This window comes from Phocoena phocoena, chromosome 3, assembly GCF_963924675.1.
Source record: "Phocoena phocoena chromosome 3, mPhoPho1.1, whole genome shotgun sequence".
NCBI classification, from domain to species: Eukaryota; Metazoa; Chordata; class Mammalia; order Artiodactyla; family Phocoenidae; genus Phocoena; species Phocoena phocoena.
In genome coordinates, this window is record NC_089221.1 from 171884492 (window position 1) to 171903761 (window position 19270).

At 52.1% G+C, this 19270-nt stretch overlaps 1 protein-coding gene across 2 annotated transcripts in view; it reads right to left on the reverse strand.

Moving 5' to 3' along the window:
• AP3D1 (adaptor related protein complex 3 subunit delta 1) overlaps window positions 1-19270 on the reverse strand; it is a 44988-nt gene that overhangs the window by 14558 nt on the left and 11160 nt on the right. For both annotated transcript variants that reach the window (XM_065875336.1, XM_065875338.1), the window contains exons 2-11: window positions 8855-8950; window positions 8181-8261; window positions 7073-7153; window positions 5543-5650; window positions 3754-3883; window positions 2896-3035; window positions 2719-2792; window positions 1481-1530; window positions 485-534; window positions 343-391 (exon numbers count right to left, since the gene is read on the reverse strand). In XM_065875336.1, coding sequence (XP_065731408.1) covers window positions 343-391; window positions 485-534; window positions 1481-1530; window positions 2719-2792; window positions 2896-3035; window positions 3754-3883; window positions 5543-5650; window positions 7073-7153; window positions 8181-8261; window positions 8855-8950 — 859 coding nt within the window. The remainder of the gene's footprint in view (window positions 1-342; window positions 392-484; window positions 535-1480; window positions 1531-2718; window positions 2793-2895; window positions 3036-3753; window positions 3884-5542; window positions 5651-7072; window positions 7154-8180; window positions 8262-8854; window positions 8951-19270) is intronic.

The following is a 19270-nucleotide window of genomic DNA, read 5'->3' on the forward strand; positions in this document are numbered from 1 at the left end:
GGACTTTCCTCCACGCCCAGCCTGCTCCTACCGGGGCTGAGCTCGCCCTTTATGTCTCAACTGTGCTTCCGCCGGCCTCCCCGGCTCCTCCCTGCAATCGGGTCCCAGCTCCCCGTGGATGTGGGCACAGGGCCCAGAGCTTAAAGACCTTTCCAGTGGACACGGCCGAGCGACACCCTGAGATGCCGGCTGGAAGGAGCCCGCCGTGCAGACGAGGGGGCTGTACCCGGGGAGGAATCTGCCAGCCATGCCAGGCCCACTCTCCTCTCGGGCGGGGACGAGCCCTCACTTGCGGAGGTCTAGGGCGCAGGGCCTGCAGGGCCTGCAGAGGGAGCAACTCACAGTTCTGATCGGAGTCTTCTATTAATATCCTTAGTTTCTGAACACAGAGCTGTAAAGAGGGGAGATGCCACTCGTCACATCTTCTAAACCAATGGCAGAGTCCCTGGGGCCTAGGAGAGGAGCCCCTGGTCCCATGACATACCTGGATGCTGGCACTATGGTTGGGCATGCCAGACGACAGCGAGATGAGCACTGAAACAGATGACTGGGGTGAGGGCCCCGCGTGACCAGCCCCAGTGAGAACCTCAGGCTGGGTCTCTGCGACCAAGAGAGCAGACCACAGGCCCCGGGCACCAGGGGTCCTTGTCCAGGGCAGGTCTGTGGGCCAGCCCTCAGCTGAGACCCGCTGGCCCCGCGACGCACGATGGACCAGGCCTACCTCCCGTCTGCATCCCCACTCCCTCTGCCCATAACCAGGGCCATCTGCGATCCTGCCACACCTTGGTCCTCCCCATGGACCTTTCCAGACTCAGGGACCACTCTCTGGCCAGCCTGCCCTGCTCCCAAGCCCCACACTCGCCCTTCCTCTCCCTTTCACTGTTGCTGACCCTCAGCGACACTCACAGCCCACACAGCAGTCACGAGCGTAGACCCCGGGCCAGTTTCCTGGGCTTCACTGAACTTAAGGCTGCCCACGGGCTGTGAGGAGCATCCGACAGTTTAGGGCAGGGACAGGCAGGCAGCAAGAAGCTGAACCCTTGGGCCACCAACTCCCTCTGCCTATCTACAGGAAACTGGGCTGCAGGGACAAGTCACCAGGCGGTCTGACTGTAACTAACGGACTCCACGAGACCCTTTGGGGAGCACGTGCCGATTCCCTCTCGAGAACTCTCCTGGTTGCAGGTCCTATGCTAAAGACGCCACAGGGGAAGCGGCCTGAGATTTGCTTTAAAATGCTCATGAAAAGCGGTCTTGCTGGTGGGTGTGGCAGATGCCAGGGTGCAGTGTTTATCACTGGAGCCCGAGGTTGGCAATGGCTCTGGCTGCAACCGTGTCCGAGCTGACACTTCCAAAGGGGCTGCAGATGGGCCGGGCCAAACAGCTTCCCAGCTGGGAACAAGGTTCTGGTGAGGCCCGGGGACCAGCTCCCCTGCCAGCAACAGCTCCCTGCTCCAGAAGAGGTCACCCCGGTGCTCACCTGCGATGACGGTGTTGACACACTCGTACAGAAGGGACATGGCAGACGTGCTAGAGAAGGAAACATAGGAGCCGGGAAGACAGGGCCGCCTGCCTCCCGCTCACCCCACCGAGATCCCTGGGGGCACCACCTCCGAGGAAATGCGGAGCCCAGGAAGCCTCGGGTCTGAAGGCCATGCCGGTGACACCCCACCCTGGGCAGTGAGGCCATCAGATTGCTCCAAGGGACAGAAGCACCCCTTCTAGCCCTCAAAAGCGAACTGAAATGCTCCCGCCACTGCAGCCCACGCACGAATAACCTTCTGATTCTGCGACTCCCATGAAGAGAAGCCAAGTTCCCCAAAGGCCTCTCTCCTCCAGCCCAGACCCTGCCGGCCGGCTCCACTGGGACAGGGAGTAGGCCTGGCCATGCGCAGGCAGGAAGAACACGGAGTCGTGCCCCATGTCATCCCTCGGGGGCGTCCAGGGCCACAGTGAGCACAGCCCAGGACGACCAGGGTGGGCACCTGGCACGTCCACTCCACTCTGAAATTCTCACAGTGATGTTCTCAGGCCCAAATCCCCCAAACCCGACAGCACGGGCCACCAGAGGCAGTCCACGTGAACGGTCACAGGACTGATGGCTTCTCGTAAATGCTCTGAAAACCACAAGCTACTATAAACCCGGTGACTGGTGATTTGTTTAAAATCAGCAACGTCCCAAGCCCTTGGCCACTTCCCAGGGGACCCCAGGAGCAGAATTTCCTGGCACCTGAAGCTTGGCCCCCACAATTCAACCACCTGAAGGCACCTGAAGTCGTGTAGAAGCTCCTAGAACATTCCAGAACTGGGCGGTGACACACTCACCTAGGGCTCTTCAGTTAGACTGCTGAGGTCTACTTGTGAACCAGAGACTGGCTGGGATAGCTTTCTCCATCCTTTTTTTATTCTTAAAATATACCCCCATTGCCTGCCTATCTATCTGTCTGTCTGTCTACTTCTGGCGGGCTGCACGGCTTGTGAGACTTTAGTTCCCCAACCAGGGATTGAACCCGGGACCTCGGCAGTGAGAACTCGGGAGTCCTAACCACTGGACCGCCAAGGAATTCCCTCTCCCTCCTGTCTTGAATGTGCTGTCTGCAAACTGAGGAAGGGAGAACCCAGAGACGCGGCTCCTGGCGGCGGCAGGCCCTCAGGCCTGGGTGCCCCTCCACCCGCCCCTCCTTAGGGCACCCCTCCCACGCCCGCCCCAAGCCCTACCTGTGGATCAGGTTGGTGAGAGGCTCAATCAGCTTCTTACCCAACCTTGGCTCCAAGGGGGTCAGAGCACCAAACTAGGGGACAAGAGAGGCCAGTGGTCACCCGAAGCAGGGGTGGGACGGCAGCCCGGGGCTCTGCTGGCTGGCATGCCCAGGACACCCCAGGGGCGACACTTGCCAGTTTGATAATCTTAATGAGGACCCAGTTGTTGGTGGAGGAGGTCATGAGCTTGAAGAAGAGCGGAGCGAGGGAAAGGTAGTTCTTGGGGTTACGTCTGGCCAGCTCACAGATGACGTTGACTGCCGCCGACTGGACCCCTGTGAAGAGAGGGACGCCATCAGCATGGGGGCGCCCTCCAGAGCAGGCCGGACCCTCGGGGTGTGTCCCCAGCAGGATCAAAGTCACTCCAGGTGCTCTGTCCGCCTCCCCCCGGGGCTGCCCCCACTCATGCCCCCAGCCTGCCTCGCCTGCCCCTCGGCTCCTGACCCTAACCACGACGCTCCACACCCTGTGATCCTCTGCGATGCACAGCAGATTCTCCCGAGACAAGCAAAGGTTTGGAGAAGCTGTTTTACATCTGCATGGCCCGGGGTCTCTCCGGAAGGAGTTACAGAAAAGGATAGGCGGAGGCAGGAGTGAACCCTGTGGTGTGGGACTGCCAATCAAGGCAGCAGAATAAACACGAGACTGTGAACATGCGGACAGAGAGGCCTCCCCAGTGAGCGAGTGTGGTGTCTGCTACGGCCTGGAGGCAATGACAGCTGGCAGAAATAAGCACACCCAGTGGTCTTGGTTTCTAAATCCCACACCAGCTAACAAAACTAGAGCTGTTTGGAGAAACGGCGGATTCCAGGACTGGCGGGAAAGTAGAAAGCAAACCTGGCATCTCGTGCTGCCAGAAAGTAAGAAGGTGCCCTATGGGGGAGGGCTAGGACGGGGTCCTGGGACCTAGTACCCCCCTCCTCCAAGCCTTCACAGACGCTGGTGGAGCATCACGGCCCCACACGGGCCCCTTCTTAACTCAAGTCAACAAACCAGGATCGGGGTCCTCCAGCTTCTCCTTCAGGCGGGGAAAGGCAGGGCGCAGAGACTCAGGGTACTTCAGGAACACCTTGTACATGATCAGCACAGCCTTCTTCCGGATGTACGGCTTGGTGTGCGACATCTGCAGGGGCAGAGGGTGTCAAGTCTCCCTGCTGACACCACTGCGCCCACCCCTCCCCAGTCCTTCCCGCACCCCCTGCTCCCCCGACTCGCCTCCCCTCCCCTCCCCTCCCACACCTGCCCGCGTCTCGCCTCCATCACCTGGAGGATAACCCTCTCTCCAGCTCATCTGGCTTCTGGCCTCTGAGACCGGCCTGCAGGTTTACTCCACTGCGCCCCCCTCCAGCCCAGGGATTACACAACAGTGTCTTGGACGGAATCAAAACCTGCCTCCCTGAGTCCATGACCCCAGCTTGCCCTCTGAAGGCTGAGACCGGCCTCCTGGACTCACTGGGGCGCACTGAGGGACAGAATGAGGGAGGGGGGCCCCAAATGGAAGGTCACGCTGGAGAGAGCCTCCACCTGTCAACATTGGCCTCGGACTCTTAGGGCCACCAAGACCTGTCCCCAGAGCAGTGCCCCTCGCCCGGGCCTCAGCCCCCTCCACACCTCTGCACTGCACCCCTGGAGCTCCTGTCCTTCTTCGGGACCGTGCTCCGGCCAGGAGGGCCTCTCGTCTGCAGGTGGGCACACTCCTCACCTGTCAGAGCCCCAGGCAGCCTGGCCCTAAGGAAGCCACCCCTGCCCCCATGACCTGGCACCGAGACTCATCGTGATAGCTCACTACCGCCCCCCTGTGGACTCGTGACCGCTTTCACCTAGAGAGCTCCTCACACTTCCCAAAGAGGGCCTGAAGATCAACACTGTTGGCTTCGCAGGCCAGAGTCTCCATCTGACTCTGCCCTTGCTGTGGGAAGCCCACTGTGTGGACGAAGGGGCAGGGCCGTGTATGGACAAACCATTTATAGCAGGCGGTGACTGGATGCAGCCCGGGCCGTGCTATGCTGGCCTGGGATCTAGAAGTTGCGTGTACCCAAAGCCCTCTAGACCGCGAGCCAAGACCTGACCATCTGCACAGAGAACGGGCCACGTACGGACAGAACCCTCCTGGGAGGAACATGCCACCCTTCCACGCTGCTTTATCGTGGCTGGAGGGGGGAAGCCTCCCAATCATGGAGAATCTGGCGTGCAGGCAACCCTCTGAGGGCTGTGATTTCTTTCCGTTTTTTTTTTTGTTTTTTTTTTTAGGGTCAATTCCAATTTTGTTTTTATTTTTTAAATTAATTTTTATTGGAGTCGAGGATTGTGATTTCCAAGAGCACGTCCACACTTCAGAACAAAGTTCTTGCCCACCTTGGAGATCAAGGCTGGCTGGGGTTTCTGCCTTTTGGATGGACTGGGCCCCAGACAACAGATTTGCTCAGATGAAACTAAAAATTTCCCTTGCCAGAGAACCACCTGACCACGCTGCCTGCCAAGACCACTGCCATCACCACCTATGCCTCAGAACACAGCTGATGGGTCATGCGCTCACGACAGGCCATCGTCCCCAGCCAGACCCCGCCCCTCCCCAGCAGGACCATTTCAGAGGAGGTGAGGTGTGAATGCTGGGCCCCACCAGGTGATAGAAAGGGAGACGGTGACTCGGTGTCCCAGCTCATCCTGGGGACCCAGGCCGTTTCCGTCCACCCAAGTGCCCTCAACGTGACATTACAACCTCGGTTTTCCAGGCACGTCAGGGAGCAAAAGCCAAGGGGGGCGGTCACGCTCCCAGACTCACCAGTGTCATGATGTCGTTGGCCAAGTCTCTGGCAAGATCTGGGGTAACAAAACAGGACAGGCCAGTCAGCGCAACGCCAGTGTCGTACTGGCTGGGGCTGCTCAGGTCCTGGAAAGGGAGGGAGAGGGTTAGAGGCAGGCGCCCACTGCGCCTCACTGGGTCCCAGCTGCGCCCGCCAGTCCTGCTCTGGGTCTGGAGACGGGCTTGGACGAGGACTCACAAGCAGCCAGCTCCATGCTCTGTCACCGAGCAAGAGCCAGGACGGCTCTAAGGGGAGGGCTGTCTTGGGTCCGCCCCTCACTCCAGGGGTGCAATAGGGCAGAGCCAGTGCCACCCATGGCTTCCCTATGGGAGAACCCAAGGGCCGAGGAAATGGTGCAGCCAGATGGGCTCCGACCGCCCAAAGGCATAGAGTGGGGGCCGCCCAGGGTGGAACCCCAGAACCTCTGCTTCCATTGGGGTGTCTCCCCTACTACAGCCAGGGGTGACTCCTCTGGGCCCCTCCCCAAAGCGGAGAGAAGCTTCCACCAGAGCTCCACCCCTCAGGGGAGCAGGAAAAGCAGCCACAGGAAGTGCACATCTGCCCTAGCCTCTGACATCACTCGCCTGTGCTCCCGCTAAAACTGATGCGGAAGCCCCATCTCGGCACAAAGAGAGGACTCTGTTTACATAGAGGAACCTCCCCAAACTTCACACATGTGGTAAAAGATACACTGAGAGACCTTTTAAGAGTTAATCTTCCAGGGACTTCCCAGGTGGTGCAGTAGTTAAGAATCCGCCTGCCAATGCAGGGGACACGGGTTCGAGCCCTGGTCTGGGAAGATCCCACATGCCGCGGAGCAACTAAGCCCAGGCGCCACAACTGAGCCTGCATTCTAGAGCCCGCGAGCCACAACTACTGAGCCCACAACTACTGAAGCCTGCACACCTAGAGCCCGTGCTCTGCAACAAGAGAGGCCACCGCCACGAGAAGCCCACGCACTGCAATGAAGAGGAGCCCTGCAGCCTGCCCTGCAGCGCCCACTTGGAGCCCCGACACCAGCCACCTGCGGGGCGACCACAACGGCTCTACCCCAACCCTGGTGCCAGCTGTCTGAGAGCCCCGGGCCACAGGGTCCGATGTGGGGTCTGGGGTGGGAAAGGGTGCCTCTGACACCCGCTCTGACCACTTGCAGCGAGGCGGGAGACAAGAGATACTCAAAGTCCTGAGGCCAAGGAGGAGCTGACTACTCAGTGCTCTCACTGAAGAGCATAGAATACCACACGGGGCCGAGAGACGCACCTGGTCCGACTCACAAGACTCAGTGGGCACAAAGGCCCCCACGCTGGGAGGGGCGATCCCTCAGCAGGCGCCCCCAAAAGAGGGGAAAGGGGCTGAAAAAAGGAGTGACCGAGGGGGCAGCCCCTGTCGCCGAGGGGGGAAAACGAGAGAGGAAAGCCCCACGTGCCCCGCCGTCCCTTTTCCCATTTCCGAGGATCGCAGAAGGCTGTCCATCTGCCCGCTAACCTGCTCCCGCAGGAGGGGCCTACCTTGCGGATCTGGTTGGTGGTCAGCATGATGACGTCGGTCCCTTCATGAAAGCACTGGGAAGCAGCGAGGTAGCCGATTCGCTGTGAGTGGAACAAATGGAGACGTCAGGGGTGACAAGGGGACTGGGCGTCCTCGGGGAAGCACCCAGCCCTCCTGAGCTTCACGCCAAGCAGCCGGCCCGTCACAAACCAGGAGGAGGGCACCCCTCGCCCTGTCCCAGGCGTATGGTCTCTGGCGCACAGTGTATTTCAGGGGTTGCCAAGCACGTCCTGTCGCTAACGTGTGCATCCTCACTGCCTTCTTGGCAGCGGGAGCTGCTGTTACGGCCTGACGGAGTCAGTCATCACAAGCGCCTAAACTCAGGCCGAGTGTAACCTAAAGTCACACCCGCACGTGCATGTGATACTTAAACACACGTGCAGAGCACTGGCCCAATCTTGGCAAATACGGCATTTCATTTCTTCACCAAGAGTAACCGGAAGGCAGGACAACTGTGTCCTTCAGGAGGACGGGAACCCGCCCTCGGCAGTGACCCGTCGGCAGGACACAGCCTCAGCCGCCGCAGGGTGTGTGTTCCCAAGGAGAACTGAGCCAAGCCAGGAAAGCCACGGGACACCCCCAAATGGGCCGTGGGCACTGAAAACCGCTTTTCAGAACATTTACTAAAGCAGAAGACATGCTTATTCGTTACGATATCAAGTAAGAAGAACACAATGTCCCAAACTGCGCATGAGTAGGATCGCTGAGACGCCAAGAAAAAACGCTCAGAGGGTCCTAAGAGACACTGGGACAAATGACAAGTGGTGGCCTCTCGGGGAGATGATCAGTGTCTGCTTATTTTTTTGAAGAGTCACAAATTTAATCTGTATTATGAAACACATAACCAACCCTACAAACCCGAATTTCACTGACACTACTTAAAATGGAAAGAAAAACGTGATGCAATAGTGCTAAGACCTAACTGGACAGAAGTGGTGATGGGAATGGGTCGCTGGTGTCTGTCACTGTGTGCCTTCTCAGCATGGCCTGCGTCACAGGACGGACGCCCTCCTCCCCCAGGACCCCACCCACAGGGCTCAGGCCCCAGAGCGAGCTGGTTCCCTTCACCTTGAATGTGAACTTGGAGGCGCTCATCACTTCTATGATGTTGAAGGCAGCCCAGCTGATGTCATATCCTAGCATCTGCAGCTGCGGAGGAAAGAGGCCGATTCTCACGCACCTGCCCCAGCTCCCCACCCCCATACACTCTGGGGAGATTCATTTCTTTTTCTGACAGGTAAGTCTTCACATTTAAAACCAAAGTGACAGGTTAATAACACACTAAAATAATGCCCCTGATAAATAAACACCTGCAGTTGAAAATACCAGCGTTACATGGGTTAAAATTCCCCACAAGGACCGGTAAACGGGCAGGCCGTTCATCTCCCTTCTCTGACCAGGGGAGGCCAGCATGGGGTGCCTGGCCCAGGCTCACACCCCGACCAGGGACTGCAGGGCTCCACCCACCAGGTTTCGGGGCCCAGCCCGCAGGGCAGTCGTGAAAGCAGGGGCGCTCCCGCCCCTCCATGTGGGAAAGGCCCACTGGATGGGGCCCCAGCTTGCCCTGTGCCACGCGATCCTCACGCATGCCTCGCCCTCCACCCCAAGTCAGCCCGGCGTGTGCCCCCAGGCTGACGCCTGGAGTGGATGGTGTCCATCAGTGATGGTGGGACGGATGGACAGACAGCAGGGGGATGCTGGAGCCTGAGCCGGCCTGACAGAGCGAGCGGCCCGGCACTCACGTAGGTCAGCTTGCAGACCGCATTTGCTTTCACTGCAATGTTGTCCTGCTTCAGCTCTTGCTTGATTTCATCAATGCACTGAGAGATATATTTTGCCTAAAAGGAAAAAAAAATTGAAAAGTTGCAAGTGTCTGGCTAAAACCTAAAGAAGCCAGACACAAGAGGTCACACGGTGTGCAATTCCATTTAGATGAAACGTCCAGAGAGGCAGAGGGGAGTCCTGGTTGTCAGGGGCTGGGGGAGGGGAGAGGGAGGGTGATGGAATGCTCTGGAATTCAACAGAACTCTGTGACTATACTAAAAACCACTGAATTACACATATTAAAGGGGGGAGCTGAATGGTATGTGAATGATAACAAGGCTGTTATCCTGAAAAGCCCTGTCAGTGCAATAAGCTGCCTGGGATCCCCCAAAGCTCTCCTCCCAAGGGGCAGGGGGCCGCGAGAGAACAGGAGTGGCCTGGGCTGATCTAGCCTGAAGCAGGCACACTGAGCTGCGGGATTCTGCTTCCCCTACTCGTGTGTATATCTGACAGTTTCTATGATGAAAAGTTTTAAAACTTAGAAAAAAAAGAGTAACCATTCCAACACAGAGCATTAAGACACGGAAAAGTTCTTAGTCCTCCAGTTTAGCCCTTTAACCAGCTGTGAACGAGAGAAACTGCAAGCCCAGAAGAGATCCCACGTCCCAGCGCCAAAGGCCCATCCCTCAGCCCGCATGGCCAGGGGCGGCAGGTCCACCTCGGTCCCATGCTGCCGTGACCGGGGAGCCCAGGAGCCCCGCCCAGCACAGCCACCCACGCTGGGGGCCCCACTGGCACCCACAGCAGGAAGGGCCTGGCCGCCCCAGGAACCGTGCCTGTTGGGCCCCTCCCATCCACCTCCACGCGGCCCGGGTTCATTACTGGCCCGGGCAGCCATTCTCCTTCCCCACACCGCACACATCACAGAGCCGGGGCCCAGCAGGTGACAGGCCACGCCAGGGCCTCCCCCCAGGCACCTGCCACAGCGCTTCACATAACTCCACTCGTTTGACCCCGCTCCGTGCCCCCGTCCAGGTGAGCGCGATGGTGTCTTCCAGCTCCTGCAGGGCCGGGGCTCACTGCCCATGTGCAGCGCTGCCCCCCGTGGGCAGGAGCACCCATGGGTCCCCTGGGAGGGCCCCTCGCAGGCCTCTCGCTTGCTCTGGGGCTGGCCACCGAAGAAGAGCGCCGAGGCGCCTAAGGCCTAGATGGGCCAGATGGCATGGGCGCAGGTGAGAGCCGCTGGGGGTGGGAGGATGAACACCTCCAGCCCCCGGGACCCCCGGCTCCTCCCAGGACCAGCCACACTGGCGGGTGCACCGCGGGCTCCCCTCGGGATCCCCGTTCGCTGAGGCCCTTCTCTAGGCAGCCTCTCCCGCAGGCTTCTCAGGGCCCGTCTGACGGGGTCTGTGTGCACGCCCCGCTGGCCTCCTTATGACGGACGCTGCAGCGTGTCAGTGCTTGGCTGCGCTGCCATCATGCGTGTCCACCCACCCAGCAGCGCAAGGGCTTGGATCCTTCCCACTTTCTGGCTCCCGTGACGCACACTGCCGTGGATTTCTGTATACAGGCGCCTGTGTGGACACCTTTTCGATTCTCTTCAGTTTCCTCACTACCCCAGCACTTGTACTAAAACACAGATCAAAAGGTCAGTACCGACACACGCGTGCCAGAGCGAGGAATGTGCCCCATGGGGCGCAAGGCTCCACCCCCAGAGCCACACAGAAGTCCCACTGGCAGTCCCAGGAGAGCCCAGCCCTGCCCAGAGACGGGTTATCACTCAGGGCTGGGAGGAGTGTGGTGCCCCGCGCTCCCGTCACCCACCAACAGTGGCATCGCCTAAACCTGCCAGGCTAGCGAGCTCAGTGACCTCGCCCAAGTGGCTGCACCCTCCTCCCATATCACCCCAGACCACTCGTAGGCCCAGCACAGGCTCTCGGGGAAGGCGCCACCCTGAGAGCGCTCTCAGCGAGCGTCTGATGAATATTCCATGACCAAGAGTCGGACAATGGAACATGGGTCACCAGATCCTTCCAACGGGCTTCCAGTTACTAATCCCCCAGGCGCCTCAGCTCCCATCCCAGTGCACGATAACCCCTTCATTCACCCTGGATGTGCTGTTAATGATTCAAAAGGGAAAGAACAGAGAGATGATCCCAAGCGTGGGAGAACAGGCCCAGCACACACCGCTGTGGGAGATGGTCTGCAGGTCCCAGGTGCAAACTGGTGCACGCGCACGCACACACACACGCTGGCCCCTCAACGCCCAGATGTCCGTCCGCTGGTGAACGGCCAACACGGTGCACTCTGCACAAATCTATTTTCTAGGTGGCCCAATGACCTCTCAGCTTTCAGGAAGCCAGGCAGAGTCCACTCCTGGTAATGTCTGCGCAGCCACCGTCAGACCACGCCTCCCACCAGCACTGTTTGGAGACAATGTCCAGGCAGCACAGGACAGGCGAGACCACTGGTCCTGCCCCGGCTTTGATACTGAGAGCCACGCAGAGCAGGGAGCAGCCTGGGCAAACGCAGCTGCTGGGAAGTGAGGGGGGAATGGGGGCAGGGGGTGGCACATCCTCACGTGAACTCTGCACCCACTACAGCACTCCAGCGGCCTCCTGCCCACTGTAGGAGAGGCTGAGCCGAACTTCCAGCGCAGACAAGCTCACTGCCCCTAAAACACATCCCCTCTCTGCAAAACCAACACTCTACTGAGAATACAACAGAATCCAGTGACTACAACATACCAGCCACAATGTCCGGGTCACAAGCCCAAATTATTCAAATTAGAAACAGGAAGGACTTCCCTGGTGGTGCAGTGGTTAAGAATCCGCCTGCCAGTGCAAGGGACACGGGTTCGAGCCCTGGTCCAGGAAGATCCCACATGCCGCAGAGCAACTAAGCCCATGTGCCACAACTACTGAGCCTGCGCTCTACAGCCCACAAGCCACAGCTTCTAAAGCCCACACGCCTAGAGCCCGTGCTCCGCAACAAGAGAAACCACCACAATGAAAAAGGTCATGCACCACAATGAAGAGTAGCCCCTGCTCGCCACAACCAGAGAAAAGCCCGCATGCAGCAACAAAGACCCAACACAGCCAAAAATTAATTAGTTAATTAAACTAGTAATAAAAAAAGAAACAGGAAAACATAACCTAACCTATACCCAAGGAAAAAAAGAGACGGCCAATGAAGACGGGCCCTGAGGTGATCCTGGTGATGATGAACACGTTCATGTGCTGAGATTTCAACACAGCAACTGTAACCATGCTCTCACGACCAAACAGAAAATATGCTCCTAATGAAGAGAAAGAGAGGAAATCTCAGCAGAGAAAGTGACACGAAACGAGCAGAGGGAAACCCTAGAAATGAAAAACAGCTTCTGAGGTAGAACAGGCACTGCGTGGACTGGACGGGGAGCTGGAGCTGAGAAGAACAGGGAACAACACGGCCCACCCATTCTGAAGGGAGGAAAGTCAGGCAAGGCTGTGGTACACCAAAGGTGGTAGTGTGTGTACCACTGGGGTCCCAGGAGAGGAAGGACAGAGAAAATATGTGAAAACCTAACAGCTCAAACTTCCCCAAATTTGGTGAAAGACATAAACTTACAATTTGAAGAAGCCCAGCACCGCCCCCCCAAAACAGGAAATATAAAAGAAAATCACACCCACACATATCACAGGCAAACTGCTGAAAACTGAATATAAGGAGAAATTCTTCAGAGGAGCCAGAGGAAAAGGGTGTGCTGCTACAGGGGAGCAGGGGGCTGAGGGAGGTGGGAGGACTCCAGGCCCAGGGCTCTCCATCCAAGAACACCCCTCAGGAATGAAGGCACAGTAACATCCCTGCACCTCGGAGCACCCACGGGGGTGACAAATGAGCCCACAGGAAGTGGTTACCCTGCAGGAAGACCCAGCCTCAACACCAGTTTTTAGCTACAGGACAAGTGCACAGGCTCATGGTTCCTACAGGCAGGAAAAGGGAGGAATGGGTTGTAAAATATTAAAATAATGTTTCAGGAGGGTGGAGTCAAGATGGCATACTAGAAGGACGTGGAATTCGCACCTCCTCACAACTAAGAGCACCTACCAGGCACCGGTGGGGGACCACAGACACCTAAGGGGACAGGAGGAACCCCTAGCGACCGGTTGTTTCCATTATAGTTTTATTTTTCCTAATATATTTTTTATCTCTCTAATTTTATTTTGTTTTTTATTCTTTGATATTGTACTGCTCCTTTTTTTCTTTCTTCTTCTTTTTTTTAATTTTTCTTATTGCGCCACAATGCTTGGGGAATCTTGGTTCCCAGGTGGGAGGTCGGGCCGGAGCTCCTATGGTGGGAGCTCCAAGTCCAAACCGCTGGACTAACAGAAAACCTTAGACCTCTGAGGAATATCAATCAGATATTCAATATCAATCAGAGTGAGGCCTCCCGGAGGTCCTCATCTCAGCACCAAGACCCAGCTCTATCCAACTGCCTGCAAACTCCAGTGCTGGACGTCTCAGGACAAACAATCAGTAAGACAGGAATACAGCACCAACCATCAAAAATAAAAAAAGAAGACAAAAAAATTTGTTTCAGACGAAGGAGAAAGGTAAAAACCTACAAGGTCAAATAAATAAAAACAAAACAGGTAACCTACCTGAAAAAGAATTTAGTGTAATGATAGTAAAAGATGATCCAAAATCTCAGAAACAGAATGGAGAAAATATGAGAAACATTTAGAAAGGATCTATAAGAACTAAAGAGCAAACAAACAGTGATGAACAACACAACTATTGAAATTAAAATACTCTAGGATGAATCAATAACAGAATAACTGAGGCAGAAGAACGGATAAGTGAGCCAGAAGATAAAATGGTGGAAATAACTGCCAGGGAGCAGAATAAAGCAAAAAGAATGGAAAGAATTGAAGACAATCTCAGAGACCTCTGGGACAACATTAAAGCACCAACATTCGAATTACAGGGGTTTCCAGAAGAAAAGAGAAAAAGAAAGGGTCTGAGAAAATATTTGAAGAGATTATAGTCAAAAACTTCCCTAACATGGGAAGGAAATAGTCAATCAAGTCCAGGAAGCACAGAGAGTAGTACCACACAGGATAAACCCAAAGAGAAACATGCTGAGAGACACATATTAATCAAAGTATCAAAGATTAAATACAAAGAAAAAATATTGAAAGCAGCAAGGGAAAAGCAACAAACAACATACAAGGGAATGCCCATAAGGTTAACAACTGATTTTTCAGCGGAAACTCTGCAAGCCAGAAGGGAATGGCAGGACATATTTAAAGTGATGAAAGGGAAAAACCTACAACCTAGGTTATTCTACCCATCAAGGATCTCATTCAGATTTGACGGAAAAATTAAAACCTTTACAGATAAGCAAAAGTTAAGAGAATTCAGCACCACCAAACCGGCTTCACAACAAATGCTAAAGGAACTTCTCTAGGCAGGAAACACAAGAAAAGGAAAAGACATACAATAACAAACCCAAAACAATTCAGAAAATGGTAATAGGAACATACATATCAATAATTACTTTAGGGCTTCCCTGGTGGCGCAGTGGTTAAGAATCTGCTTGCCAATGCAGGGGACAGGGGTTCGAGCCCTGGTCCGGGAAGATCCCACATGCCACGGAGCAACTAAGCCCGTGTGCTACAACTACTGAGCCTGCGCTCTAGAAACCGCGAGCCACAACTACTGAGCCCACGTGTCACAACTATTGAAGCCCACACACCTAGAGACTGTGCTCCACAAGAGAAGCCACCGCAATGAGAAGCCCGCGCACCGCAACGAAGAGTAGCCTCTGCTCGCCGCAATAGAGAAAGCCTGCCCTCAAAGACCCAACGCAGCCAAAAATAAATTAAAAAATAAATTTAAAAAAATTATCTTAAATGTAAATGGATTAAATGCTCCAACCAAAAGACACAGACTGGCTGAACGGATACAAAAACAAGACTCATATATGCTGTCTACAAGAGACCCACTTCAGACCTAGGGACACATACAGACTGAAAGTGAGGGGATGGAAAAAGATATTCCACGCAAACAGAAATCAAAAGAAAGCTGGAGTAGCAATTCTCATATCAGACAAAATAGACTTTAAAATAAAGACTATTACAAGAGACAAGGAAGGACACTACATAATGATCAAGGGATTAATCCAAGAAGATACAACTGTAAATATTTGTGCACTCAACATAGGAGCACCTCAATATATAAGGCAAATGCTAACAGCCATAAAAGGGGAAATCAACAGTAACAATTATAGTAGGGGATTTTAACACCTCACTTTCACCAATGGACAGATAATCCAAAATGAAAATAAATAAGGAAACACAAGCTTTAGATGACACATTAAACAAGATGGACTTAATTGATATTTATAGGACATTCCATCCAATAACAACAGAATACACTTTCTTCTCAAGTGCTCATGGAACATTCTCCAGGATAGACCATATCTTGGGTCACAAATCAAGCCTTGGTAAATTAAAAAAAATTGAAATCGTATCAAGTATCTTTTCCAACCACAACGTTATGAGACTACATATCAATTACAGGAAAAAAAACTGTAAAAAACACAAACACATGGAGGCTAAACAATACACTGCTAAATAACCAAGAGATCACTGAAGAAATCAAAGAGGAAATCAAAAAATACCTCAAAACAAATGACAATGAAAACACGACGACCCAAAACCTATGGGATGCAGCCAAAGCAGTTCTAAGAGGGAAGTTTATACCAATACAATCCTACCTCAAGAAATAAGGAAAATCTCAAATAAACAACCTAAACTTATACCTAAAGCAATTAGCGAAAGAATAAACAAAACCCAAAGTTAGCAGAAGGAAAGAAATAATAAAGATCAGATCAGAAATCAATGAAAAAGAAATGAACGAAACAATAGCAAAGGTCAGTAAAACTAAAAGCTGGCTCTGAGAAGATAAACAAAATTGATAAACCATTAGCCACACTAATCAAAAAAAAAAAAAGGGAGAAGACTCAAATCAACAGAATTAGAAATGAAAAAGTAACAACTGACACTGCAGAAATACAAAGGATCATTAGAGATTACTACAAGCAACTATACGCCAATAAAATAAACAACCTGGAAGAAATGGACAAATTCTTAGAAAAGCACAACCTTCCGAGACTGAACCAGGAAGAAACAGAAAATACAAACAGACCAATCACAAGCAGTGAAATTGAAACTGTGATTAAAAATCTTCCAACAGGGCTTCCCTGGTGGCGCAGTGGTTGAGAGTCTGCCTGCTGATGCAGAGGACATGGGTTCGTGCCCCGGTCCGGGAAGATCCCACATGTCGCAGAGCGGCTGGGCCCGTGAGCCATGGCCGTTGAGCCTGCGCGTCCGGAGCCTGTGCTCCGCAATGGGAGAGGCCACAACAGTGAGAGGCCCGCGTACCGCAAAAAAAAAAAAAAAAATCTTCCAACAAACAAAAGCCCGGGACCAGATGGCTCCACAGGCGAATTCTATGAAACATTTAGAGAAGAGCTAATACCTATTCTTCTCAAACTCTTCCAAAATATAGCAGAGGGAGGAATACTTCCAAACTCATTCTACGGGGCCACCATCACCCTGATACCAAAACCAAACAAAGATGTCACACAAAAAAACTACAAGCCAGTATCTCTGATGAACACAGATGCAAAGATCCTCAACAAAACACTACCAAACAGAATCCAACAGCACATTAAAAGAATCATACACCATGATCAAGTGGGGTTTATGCCAGGAATGCAAGGATTCTTCAATATACCCAAATCAATCACTGTGAGACACCATATGAACAAATTGAAGGATAAAAACCATATGATAATCTCAATAGATGCAGAAAAAGCTTTTGACAAAATTCAACACCCATTTATGATAAAAACTCTCCAGAAAGTAGGCACAGAGGGAAACTACCTCAACATAATAAAGGCCATATATGACAAACCCACAGCCAACATCATTCTCAATGGTGAAAAACTGAAACCATTTCCACTAAGATCAGGAACAAGACAAGGTTGCCCACTCTCACACTATTATTCAACATAGTTTTGGAAGTTTTAGCCACAGCAGAGAAGAAAAAGAAGTAAAAGGAATCCAAATTGGAAAAGAAGAAGTAAAACTGTCACTGTTTACAGATGACATGATACTATACATAGCAAATCCTAAAGATGCTACCAGAAAACTACTAGAGCTAATCAATGAATTTGGTAGAGTAGCAGGATACAAAATTAATGCACAGAAATCTCTTGCATTCCTATATACTAATGATGAAAAATCTGAAAGAGAAATTAAGGAAACACTCCCATTTACCATTGCAACAAAAAGAATAAAATACCTAGGAATAAACCTACCTAAGGAGACAAAAGACCTGTATGCAGAAAACTATGAGACACTGATGAAAGAAATTAAAGATGATACAAACAGATGGAGAGATATACCATGTTCTTGGATTGGAAGAATCAACACAGCGAAAATGACTGTACTACCCAAAGCAATCTACAGATTCAGTCCAATCCCTATCAACTACCAATGGCATTTTTCACAGAACTAGAAAAAAAAACTGCACAATTTGTATGGAAACACAGAAGACCACAAACAGCCAAAACAATCTTGAGAAAGAAAAATGGAGCTGGAGGAATAAGGCTTCCTGACTTCAGACTATACTACCAAGTTACAGTAATCAAGACAGTAATGGTAATGGCACAAAAACAGAAATATAGATCAATGGAAGAGGATAGAAAGCCCAGAGATAAACCCACGCACATATGGTCACCTAATCTTTGATAAAGGAGGCAAGAGTATATAATGGAGAAAAGACAGCCTCTTCAATAAGTGGTGCTGGGAAAACTGGACAGCTACATGTAAAAAAATGAAATTAGAACACTTCCTAACACCATACAGAAAAATAAACTCAAAATGGATTAAAGACCTAAATGTAAGGCCAGACACTATAAAACTCTTAGAGGAAAACATAGGCAGAACACTCTATGACATAAATCACAGCAAGATCCTTTTAGACCCACCTCCTAGAAAAATGGAAATAAAAACAAAAATAAACATATGGGACCTAATGAAACTTAAAAGCTTTTGCACGGCAAAGGAAACCATAAAAAGACGAAAAGACAACCCTCAGAATGGGAGAAAATATTTGCAAATGAAGCAACTGATAAAGGATTAATCTCCAAAATATACATGCAGCTAATGCAACTCAATATCAAAAAAAAAAATCCAAAAAATGGGCAGAAGACCTAAATAGACATTTCTCCAAAGAATATATACAGATTGCCAACAAACACATGAAAAGATGCTCAACATCACTAATCATTAGATAAATGCAAATCAAAACTACAATGAGGGCTTCCCTGGTGGCGCAGTGGTTGAGAGTCTGCCTGCCGATGCAGGGGACACGGGTTCGTGCCCCAGTCTGGGAAGATCCCACATGCCGCGGAGCGGCTGGGCCTGTAAGCTATGGCCACTGAGCCTGCGCATCCGGAGCCTGTGCTCTGCAAAGGGGGAGGCCACAACAGTGAGAGGCCCGCATACCAAAAAAAAAAACAAAAAACAAAAAAAAAAACCTACAATGAGGTATCACCTCACACCGGTCAGAATGGCCATCAAAAAATCTACAAACAATAAATGCTGGACAGGGTGTAGAGGAAAGGGAACCCTCTTACACTGTTGGTGGGAATGTAAATTGATACAGCCACTACAGAGAACAGTGTGGAGGTTCCTTAAGAAACTAAAAACAGAACTACCATATGACCCAGCAATCCCACTACTGGGCATATACCCTGAAAAAACCATAATTCAAAAAGAGTCACGTACCACAATGTTCACTGCAGCTCTATTTACAACAGTGAGGACATGGAAGCAACCTAAGTGTCCGTCAACAGATAAATGGATAAAGAAGGTGTGGCACATATATACAATGGAATATTACTCAGCCATAAAGAGAAAACGAAATTGAGTTATTTGTAGTGAGGTGGATGGACCTAGAGTCTGTCACACAGAGTGAAGTAAGTCAGAAAGAGAAAAACAAATACCATATGCTAACACATATATTTGGACTCTAAAAATAAAAATGGTTCTCATGAACCTAGGGCCAGGACAGGAATAAAGACGCAGACGTAGAGAATGGACTTGAGGACACGGGGAGGGGGAAGGGTAAGCTGGGATGAAGTAAGAGAGTGGCATGGACTTACATACACTACCAAATGTAAAATAGCTAGCTAGTGGGAAGCAGCCGCATAGCACAGGGAGATCAGCATAGCACAGGGAGATCAGCTCCGTGCCTTGTGACCACCTAGGGGGTGGGGTAGGGAGGGTGGGAGGGAGACGCAAGGGCGAGGGGATATGGGGATATACGTGCACACA